Source organism: Lactuca serriola, chromosome 9, assembly GCF_051521515.1.
Source record: "Lactuca serriola cultivar US96UC23 chromosome 9, Lser_US96UC23_V15, whole genome shotgun sequence".
In the NCBI taxonomy this organism is placed as follows: Eukaryota; Viridiplantae; Streptophyta; class Magnoliopsida; order Asterales; family Asteraceae; genus Lactuca; species Lactuca serriola.
This window is the reverse complement of record NC_136416.1, coordinates 13,138,654-13,150,208: the sequence shown is the minus strand read 5'-3', so window position 1 is coordinate 13,150,208 and position 11,555 is coordinate 13,138,654. Positions and strand designations below refer to the sequence as shown.

At 33.0% G+C, this 11,555-nt stretch overlaps 1 protein-coding gene across 1 annotated transcript; it reads right to left on the bottom strand.

Moving 5' to 3' along the window:
* Positions 1-1,818: 1,818 nt before the first annotated feature.
* Positions 1,819-4,942, bottom strand: LOC145073078 (nuclear transport factor 2-like). Its single transcript, XM_079019630.1, has 9 exons — positions 4,613-4,942; positions 4,359-4,493; positions 3,619-3,925; positions 3,192-3,535; positions 2,933-3,098; positions 2,726-2,847; positions 2,578-2,643; positions 2,389-2,470; positions 1,819-2,173 (listed from the first exon to the last, which is right to left on the bottom strand). The coding sequence occupies exons 1-9, from the start codon at positions 4,649-4,651 to the stop codon at positions 2,052-2,054; spliced, it is 1,383 nt and encodes a 460-aa protein (XP_078875756.1). The 5' UTR covers positions 4,652-4,942; the 3' UTR covers positions 1,819-2,051.
* Positions 4,943-11,555: the final 6,613 nt, after the last annotated feature.

Here is an 11,555-nt window from a genome sequence, read left to right as displayed (position 1 = left end):
AAAAGACATTCCTCCATATGGATGGAATGAATTAAATTCCGTTCTTTCTTTCTTTTTTTTTCTTGTTTTAACTTTAAGACATTAAGGTCATAATGTCATTATATATATATATATATATATATATATATATATATATATATATATATATATATATATATATATATATATATATACTAGCCGTCTACCCGCGCAAAGTGGCGGACGGCGAATAATTTGATCTCTTTAGAGTTAAAACCATTTTGCGTTCACTTCGAGAAATGAATATTAAAGGACATCTATTTTTCAAGAGTATTATCATACCATATTAAGGGGGTGTGATGAAACTTGATAGTATAAGGACCAATGATGAAAAATGTTTCATTTTTAGACTAAACAAGATGAAAAATATACAAACTACCTTAATCATGTCAAATCTTGTGTTTAACCGTTCTTTATTGCAAAAGTAAGATGCCAAAATATACAAACTAATGATAATACAATGCTCTAACTGGCCCTCTTGGTTGAGTTCTTTGAACCTGCAAAGCCAACACATTAAAGAAACATAATAAAAATCTTTTTAGGAACAAACCTGATATAATAAAGCCTTCACCCAATATATTTATAAGATAAAAATACAAAAAGTTAAAAATGATGAAATCAATTACAAGTAAGGATTAAAATAAAAACCTGGTAAGAAAGAGCCGTCTGCAGGTGGGATATTTGAATCAACATGTATTTTCTAATGGTTTCAAATTTTGAATTATCCGAAATTCAGGGAAGGAGATAGAATTTGTTGAGAAATATAAGGATTCAAAACACATGTTAAAATTTAATATTATTTTATTGATGACTACTTGTACTATTAGCTTAATGATTTGAACGTCTTAAAAAAATAATATTATTATATTCAATCTATTTTTAGAAATAATGGGATTTCTTTAATAAGATAGTAAATATATATATATATATATATATATATATATATATATATATATATATATATATATATATATATATATATATCGAAAAAAATTAAAAATGAAAACTCTAAACTTAGGTGAAAATTTAATAAAAATTATGATTTTTTTATTATTGAATTACATTCCATTCATGTCAACCACACTTCAATTCCTTACCTGTCATTGAAATGTTTATATTTCTTTATTTTTTTGAACGGAAAAAGAGTTCATAAAAGTAAAAGCCAGTTGGAATCTAGGCAGACACAAGGAAGCTATCTTTAATAACTTTTTTTATTAGGCATTTTATAATCTTATAGTTTTTTCAACCTTAATAATGGCTTTTTTAGGACGATTATTCTAAAGGTAAGTGATTTTAGTTAACGACGCTTTATGTTAAATTGCTAGAAAGAATGGTATGTTTTGAAAGTGCGACGTTTTAAAAGCTGATTTGTAAGGATAGTGCTAGGACTTGTGTAAATAGAACAAAGTTCTAGTACTAGTCAGAAAATCGATGCAAGATAAAAATCTGTAAAAAAATCACAATTTCTCTCTTTGATACTTGATTAAAATAGGAAGAATGCAAGCAAAGAAAACCAAATCAGCAAAAAAAGCAGATATTAAATTCTACATCAATTACAACAAAACTACATACCAAATTTGTCCCGTTAGTTATAGTTATAGACCCCCTTCCCTAACCTAATATAATAAAACCTTTGCTACTATCTCAAAACGCGACCGTATTTTTATCACGTTAACTTTTTTCAATATTTTAAATACCTATCACATTGAATAATAATACGTATAAGAAGTTCTAGAAAAAAAAAAAAAACACAAACAACCAATAAAAATTAAAAATACAATTCACAGGCACCAGATGTGATTATTCAAAACAGTCGGTTGCTTTCAAATCATAATGACTCGAACCCATGAAATTCACAAGCACATATTTTTGCATAACGGAGGGATTGAGAAAAAAAGGCAAAATTCTCAAAATATGCATATCAGGAAGATTCGCAGAGTGCAGAGAGAAGAGAGCATACAAAATTGAGAATCAAAGAAATAAAAGTGTGTTTCAAAAAACAAGACTAGAAGTAGTAGAATAGAATCAAGTCATCAACGGAAGCCATTGCCCCTTCCATTAGAAGGAGCAGCACCATAACGTCCTCCTCTTGATGCATCATTGTAGCTTCCTCTGCCTCTCCCCCCTCCTCTTCCTCCTACTCCTCCTCCTCCTCCTGTGCTCAAACAACATTTTTCAAAACAAACTCAATTTCACTTTTCAAACTATATACTTGCTGTTAACATTTTAGTTGAAAGATCAATGATTAAGACTGTTTGTCTTGAAAAGATTGTTTGAGATACCCTTATGAGGTTACGTTTTTTCCACAAGTTCTACAAATACAACTTATTTTTTTCCAATTGTTAGAAATGATTAGGCATAACAACTTACTTCCCCCACGAGAACCGTTGCTGCTGTTTGTTCTCCTCTCTTCAATGTACACTTGCCTTCCAGCTAGCTGTATCGGGGATGCCTGAAATTTGAAAAACATAACATCAGATCAAGTTTAGAAGGGTATTTTGGGTATCTAAATACGAGAGGGAAAAAAAAAAGTGGAGGTAAAACATGTCAAGCTCAAACCTCAATGGCCTTCTGAACACCAACAACATCCTCAAACTCAACAAAGGCAAAGCAAATACCAACATCCTGTAAATGCACAAGTTAGATTCTATACTAAAAAAAACATTTGGTAGCTAAAATATATAATAAAGAAAATAAGGATTACTACCTTTCGATTCTTTAAGAACACACCATCTTGCTTGATTCTTCCAAAATTCTTGAATTCTTGAAAAATTTCAAGACTGGTAACAGACGTGGGCAAGTTCCTCACATAAACAGACTTTGATTCCCCTAAATAATAAAAAAAAAATACATATACTTAAACAAGGTTGCACAACAGAAATCCAAAAGAAACAAAAAGAGAAAATGTATTCACCTTCTTCATTAGATAAAGATTCCTCTGCAACATGAGGGGTAGTTTCGGAAACAAACGAAGCAACTGGTTCGGGCTGCTGCTGATTCCACTCAGTTACAGGCGCAACACTCTTAACCACGGGTGCCTGAACAGGAACCGATGACACAGGTTTCCCCTTCGATTGCAACTGTAAAAAAAAAAAAAAAAAGTACATTTACAAAATTCAATGAGCAGACATTATATCAACTGTAAACAATAAAACTATACAATAATTACTTACTATGGAGGCATAAGTAAATTTCACAGGTTCAGGAGCAGGTTTTTCAACAGCAGGAATTTGTTCTTGAACATATTCCACCTTGTCCTGATGCAATGGTTCTTGAACATATTCCACTGTATCATGATGCAATGGTTCTTGCACATAGTCCACATGGTTATGAATTTGATCTTCCACTTGTGGTTCATCCTCATAGTCTTCATTGTCATCATACTCTTGCTGTTGATGTTGGTTTTGGTTTTGGTGTTGGTGTTCTTGGGATGTATAGTAATCACCTTCATCTTCACCTTCTAAGTGTAAGGAATTGAAGTTATCCCTTGTTTCAACCTCCAACACATCTTCAGCAACTGGAATTATAAGTCTAAGATCATTAAAATGCAATTTCACTTGTTTAATTAATCAACTAATTATTATCAGGTTTAAATAATACCTAATAACTCGGGAGAAGTTGAACTTATTGGTTGGAAATCATCATTGTGTGTAGCAGCCATGGGTGGAGGAAGATGATTGATAACCTCCTCACTTGCAAAGTGGAAGATGTCATTCAAGACAAAGTAACCTTTTTCCTGGGGAGCAAGAAAAAATGTCTGAACAAATTTCCTCCATCCACTAAAGTACTTTGATTTGACTGAGCCAGAAACAACCACAATGATCCCTTCATTCCATGATTGAACAGCATTTATGGTCTTGATTTCAATCCCACTAAAAAGTAATGACTGAATAAGTGTATGAATTTGCTGCAAGAAAGACAGTCACTTGGTTAGAAACTTGTTACCCATTATCTTGACTCTAAATTATCTGAATGCAAAATTCATAATCATGAATACCAGACCACTCAAATGATTACTGAAACTTCAACTTTAAATAATCAGTTTAAAACACAGATTAATTGAGCCAAACGATTCAATTTGGATATGTAAAATCATTACTGAGCCTTTTTAGGAGTTAGGACTATCCACCCTTCAACCCTTCAGTATAGAAAATACATGCACAGAATAAAATAGTGTGATTTCAATTCACATTAGCCCGCATGCGTAAAAACAAATCGCATGATCACATCAAAAAACATCCGACCACTCACAAAACGCGAAGTCACAGACAAATGGGAGCAAATTGGTTCGAGTTTGCAAAAATTCTAGTTATATCTATAGTTAGATCGAAGAGACTCACGAATATAGCTGATGCGGTCTCAGTGGATTCGCCATCAACCCGAATCATGGTACTGGAATCGGTGTAAAACTGATGAACAAATTCTGGTTGTTGTTGAAGCACCTGATAGTACTGCTGAACAAAGTATGAACCAACCTAAAGAAATCAACAAGGAAAAAATTCATCACAACCACAGATCAATGAAACACAAACAAATCAAACTATATCGCTATCGATTGTTTTCATTTTTGAATGAGCACAAAACAAATAAAGACCTGGGAAGCGGTAACAGAGGATGAGTACGGACTCGCCATTTCACAAACCGTTCAAAACCCCGATTCTTTAAAACCCTAAAACCCACGAATAGCAACGAAATCTAGGGTTTCACGGAGAACAAGTATATAAGTGTGAAATCGAGCATCTAGGATCACAAATTACACTTAATTGGATGTGTAAATTGGTACTGAAGAGGGCAAGCCCGTGGTTGGGATGAGATAGAAAAAGGGAAATCTGAATAGAGATTGCGATGCTGTCGTCGTGAGTATCGAGTGTGGGGGGTTCAGAGAGAAGATGAGATCTATGGAGGAAGAGAGGGGATTTTGAAAACTTATGTTTGGGAATTTGGAAGGGTTTTATTGTATTAGAACCGTTGGATTGAATGGCTAATCACGGTAATCGACGATGGGGATTACTCTAATGATGATGGTGTTGTGGGAATATTTCTACTTGGACCGTAAACTTTAAACTTTTGTCAGTTTTAGTACTCAGTGTCTAGAGAAAATCTAAACTGTCCTCAAACTGAATTTGTACTCAAACAATAACACTACATGAGTCGAGCAATATTTTTACCTTTTATCATTAACATAGTATAATATTAATCAATTCATATTACATATACAGAAGAGGTCTTCATATGACAAACAAATCATTGAAAGTATGTTGCTATTTAGTGTGTTTTACCCTAGAAAAGAACCAAAAAAGTAAAAAAGTTTTGAAATGATTTACCATTTGTTGCAAGGCACGACCAGAAGAAACAATATCTACAAAAAAAACAATGCATATTCAAAATATTAGAACCGACCATCAAGATAAACTAAAAGTAATAAAAATTTTACTCTTTATTGGTGGAAGGATCTCATTTGTGTTCCACAACTGCGTTTGGTTCTCAAATTTTGATGGAATAGGAATCTAAGATTCCATTCCATGGTTGAATTGTTTGAAAAAAGTCAAAAATTTTACTTAAAAAGACATAATCTTTTTCTTAAAAAAATAGAAAAAAAATTAGATAAATTGGAGGGGATAATGATTTAAATAATATATATAAACTAATTAAATTAGTAAGTTAAAATATATTGTAATTCGTAATTAACTATTAAACAGCAAAAATAACAATAAAACAAAAAAACTACTTGTTGTGGGATTGGTTCCACTTCCATTTGTCCTACTCTCATTATAAGGAATTGCTTAGGTTTTTCATCTTTGTTCACTTTTCCAAAACACTAATCGATTAATTTCAACTTGTATTCTTTATAAAAAAACAACCATAAAGTATTATATTATTTATTATAACTTAAATAGGAACGGAGGTTTACCAATTATAAATAACTTGCAAATGCAAGACCTTTTCAACCTTTGTTCAATCTGTTCTGATATTTTCCCATCAGAAGACATGAGCATTTGGTTGGAAATTTTGGAAAATATAAAGCTATCTACTTACCATCACTTTAACATATTGGTGGCTCTGCGGTTTCTAAAGAGTAACATAAACTGTGTCCACCTTATTCAATCCATATTAGAGAAGCATTAACCTAAAGAGTTAGATTGATAAACAAAGGTAGCATTAGTGTCCACATCAACAAAGCCCTCAATAAACTTCAACATATTGATGAAAATAGGGGAGCACGACTCAAATTATTTTTAATTCTCTTTAACTCAACCTTCACAAAACAATGCATACATGAGAAACCAAAAATAAATAAAATTGAGCAATCTAAGCATGATAAATATAAATTTTGATTGGTTTTACCTTGCGTAAGATGAAGACCAAACTGCAAACTTTATGTTACAAAAACAAAACCAAATATAAATTAACTGATGCCTCCTTCGGTTTATTATCCGATTTATTATACCTCATCTTCAACCAAGTAGAAAAGGCATCGATGAACATAGTCAATCAAGAGTTTGATGATCACACAAGCACAACATATAAAAGAAGGGTTTAGATGAGTCATCCATTAAAAAAAACAGTCAAATTGGAGTTTTGTTCAATAAAATGAACAAAGCATTATGTGCCTCAACAAAGTAATAGCTAGCCACCCGACTGTTACAGAAAGAAGTTGATATTCTCGGTACATGTTGTATAAATATGTATGAAACCTGCAAAGAACAGAAAGCAAGAAAATTTACATTCATATGTATAAATGGTTTAAAATGCTTAGCATATATATGATTATTTCTTGTTGTTTATATGATAATAAATAAATAAATAAATAAATAAATAAATAAAAACTCTAATCGAAGCATGATTGAGCAACTATAAATTGAACCTAAATCTAATATTTTATAGAGAAACATGCACCTATCACAGGAGTTGCTATAAAAAAAACTGTTTATCTTGATTATATTTAATAAAAAATTTTATTTAAAATTTTAAACAACATATACACTTTGATTATCAGTACTATAAAAAATATTTTGTTTCAGAATATTTATATTTATAATTTAGTAATAATAAAAAAAGATTTGTTACAAATTAAGTATAAAAAAAAGTCAACCTTGGATTCCAAAGTGGATCAACTACTATGATTCGATTTGCTTTTGTTAAAGTTAAAAGAAATATTGGAGCTCCAATACCATGTTGAAAATCTCATTATTATTAATAAATTATTAATAAAAGGCATATTTTTTCTAAACTGAATAAAATAAAATAAAAAAATCACTAAATAACTTTTCATTATCACATATTGATCATGTAATTTGCAACAATGAAAAGCTACTCATGACATTCTATTTTAAGTTGAGTGGGGTCAGTTGAGAAGAACAAAAACAATGTACTTTGGCTCACTTGGACATTCTATCGAACATATGTATGACATAGCTTAGCAACATAGCTTCGAATATGATATAATCAACAAAACAAACATAAGAACTATTCCATAAAATGAAAGCAAGTTACTTAATTAATCTTTGGAGAAGAAGCTTACCTGGTAGTTTTGGAGATGCATCCTATGTGATAGTAGTATCAACCTTCTCAATGAAATCGAGATTCCTTTTAAAGAGTGTCTTTCATGGCAGGCTCATCGTGGACCTGTTCTATTATTGCTATTGTTGTATCATGGTAGCCAGTGAATATTTTATTTTATAATCTGTTAAAATTGGGGAAGAAGAAGATAAATCATAGGAAACTCAATTGAACTTAATGCCAAAAAGTTCAAGGCCACATCCAAAAATGTATGGCCTGTAATTTGTACGCAAAGCACAGAGCAGCGGAGAAGCGAAAAGGCAAAGCTTTGAAGTGAGTTCTTCCGCTGACGCCGATATTGAAGAGAGAAAGTGGAGGAGGAAGTAAGCGGTGCATACATGAAGCAGAGTGTTGTTGCTTCGTTGCAGAAATCATCACAAAAAAACAGTCGACTGACAGCTCCATTAGGGTTGTTCTAAGCAGCCTTTTTTTAAGCGGTGTAAGGTAAATAGGATGGGGAGGCGATGGTGACCATATGAGAAAACATAGAAGAGGAAAACGTAACAAATGGAAGCGGACAGTGGTGATGCGGTGCTCAATCGGTTCTAAAGAGACGCAAGGAAGGTAGAAGAAGGTTGGAGAAGGGTTTCTTGCATCTGATTGGCGAGGCAAGGCGGTGGAAACATAAAGACGACGCAAGGCAGTGGAAGATAATAAGAGAGGTAAGTGTAACATTTAAAAAATTTTGTGGCAAATGTTTAAAACCTAGAGAAATCTGTGGCACAAATCAAAATCCCAAAAGGTTCTTGTTCACCAACTTTTTAACAATTAATAGTATATACAATATACATCAGTCGAGCAATATTTTTACCTTTTATCAATAATAACGACATGCTTATATTTTTTAATTCCATTCGTCCCAAGTTAATTGTCCATTTTTTTATTTTTAAAGTCTTTTTTCTTTGACTTTGACCTTAAATATTTTTATCAATGTTATATATTACTTGATGAAACTTATAACATTGAAAATACATTTAAAATATAATCCATTGATATATTTTCCATCAAGTGTTATCTATCAAAAACAAAAATATTTAATGTCAAAGTTCAAGACTAAATACTTCAAAAATCAAATGTGGACAATTAATTTGGAATTGATGTAGTAATTATTAGCAACATATTTCCAATTCGTTAACCACTTACATGTTTGTAATAGTAATAGCAATGTGAATCATATGCAGAAACAAGTGACCATGTGTAACGACCGCGTTTCCAGGCTAGGCATTATTGTTGATGTAATAGTCTAGGTTAACCTTTGTAACTCTTTTTAAAGTATTAATGATGAAATATTTGAGTATTATGTGAATTATGTGTATTTGTGTGCTTATTACTTAATTATAAAGATATAATTAATAAACCACAAAAATAAGCGTCAAAATTAAAGTGTGAGATAAGTCCAATATCTTTACATAAAGTTGTAGTGGTCGAAACAAGGATTCCGGAGATATAAAGAACGCCGAAGAATACTACTTCTGCAAGTCGTAGTGCTGTCTGATCATCTTCTGATCAAGTGAGTGTGTAGTTAATTTCTTTTAATACATAAATACGAAGTATTTACTATGAAATGTGTGTTATGTGTTTATATATTGGTGTTGATTTGGAGGGGGTACATAATCTCTTTCAGATGCACGATTTTATACAAGTATCGATTTAACATACTAAGTATATGTGTTATGTGAGTGTATCGATGTTATCTTCTAATCTCACATATATGATTTATTCTCTATGAAATACGTGTTATGTTTATGTGTCTCATCTTTTTATCTAGAATGTGATTTGAATGAACATACTATACAAGTTTTAAATTATGTATAAAAATATATATTTTATCTACTAAAATGTTGGGTAGAACATGGATAGATCGTTGTCTTGTGATAAAAAGATGAGAGGCGTCGATGTTTTGATTCAGTCATCTAGCGGAGTTTAAATGACAACCACAGACTTTTCTAGATAGTCTTGTGGAACGCTAGAAGGCTCGCCACCTGTAGGTGTTAATGAACTTGGGTGTTCATTCGTTGTACTCCATCCCCCTCATGGTTGCCTTATTTGACATATATTGCTGGGAAACCCCCGAACGCATGTGTTGTCGCCCTGATGAAATATTCTTAGAATAGGTCCCTTGTGTTAGTTGTTTTAGGGACATAAAGTGAGAATAACAGTAATGGGTAATTGGGTTATTGTTGGTTAATGAAAATAAAGTTAATTACTTATTGTGGGTTGAAAACCCTATATGCTCACCAGGCTCCCAAGTCTGACCCACTCAGTTTCTTTGTATTACAGGTAGTGGCGCCAGAGCATAAGTTGGATGACTTGTCAAGTTATTTTTGGATTATATACCTGTTGTTGTAAATTATGGTTGTAAGGTCTGTATTGAAATGTTTATGCTTTTGGTCTGTTTATCGGAACATGACATCCCGAGTATTGTAATATAATGAAAAATACATTTCTTTAAGAGATGCTTTGGTAAATCTTATTTTATCATATTTTGTTTTGGAAACAAATTCCACAACTTTTTTAATCAAAGGATTACTCCGAAATTATTTTAAAAGCATAAATTAAACCGGTCTTTTTCTGGCCGTGATTTTGGGGATGTCACAGTTGGTATCAGAGCATTAGTTTAAGCGAACTAGGAATTTGTAGGATTCTAGACTTAAACTTAGAATGCTAAGTGAAATTTTGAGATGTGTGTCTGTTATATTTTAGACACGAGCACTAGTTTATTTTAGGAAAATTGCCTAAAATGATTTTATGTGCTAAATGTTATATGTTTGCCATATATGATATTATTCGTTCGGATCTATGGGTTGTTGCCGACCGGATCTAGAAACCTTATGTGTGTAGGATTCTAAGCGTACGTCTACGAATTTAGAACTAGCATGTAAACGTTTTGGAGTGATAAGGATGATTTGTATATATATCGTGAATAAGGATCTAATTTCACCTTATTCGATGTATAGATCAAAAATGGTGAGAACAAGAAGTGGAGTTGGAAATGCTGATGAAAACAAGAATCAACCACCAGTGATTAAACAAATACCTGTCGTAGCAGCAACACCTGAGCCAATAACAATGGTTGGTGTACAAATGATGATTCAAATAATGTTGGAACGTCAAATGGAAGAGACTAGGCGGTTGCTTCAACAGAATCATGAAGAACTGTCAATTCAAGTGGAAGAGCCCGAGTTAAACGAAGGGCACTCGGAAGGTAGAAACTTCAGTAGATCTGTTGGTCAATCCAACCCACCAATAGTTAGGCAAAACAACCAGAATGGAAAGAATGATGGAATGGTATGCAAGTATAAGGACTTTATGACTTTCAAACCATCGACCTTCACTGGAAAGGAGGATCCGATCGGAGTCATGGATTGGATATCAGAAATGGAGCTAGCCTTCATGACGTGTGGTTGCAGAGGCAAGTTGTAAACTACGTTCGTTGTACGTCAGTTCAGGGGTGGAGCTGTTTATTGGTGGAACACTCTGGGAAAGACCCTAAGCCCTGATGAGCCACTGCAATTGACATGGGCAGAGTTCATGGTGTAGTTCAAGCGTAAGTTCTGCTCGGCTCAAAATCTGTTGGAGTTGGAGAACAAATTTCTGACATCGACAAAGGGGAGCATGTCAGTTGATGAATACACAAATGCTTTCACAGATAAGATGGAGTTTGCTTTGCACATCGTGCCAGATGAGCTGACAAAGGTTGACCGATACATAAAAGGACTCCCATGGGAGTACGCAGTGCCAGTGCGTCAGGCACCTACTCTAGAGGCAGCTATTTGGCCTGCCAAGTCTGTTGAGGAAATGATCAACGGAAGAACCGCCATCAAGGTTGAAGTTGGCGAGAAGATAAAGTTTGAAGGAACTTCAGGTTCCAATAAGAAAAGCAAATTTTCGAAGTCTGATTCGAAAAAGTTTGGAGGAAAAGGAGGCGGAGAGAAATGGTGTGAGAAGTGCAGGAAAAAGCACTTTGGGAAATGTAG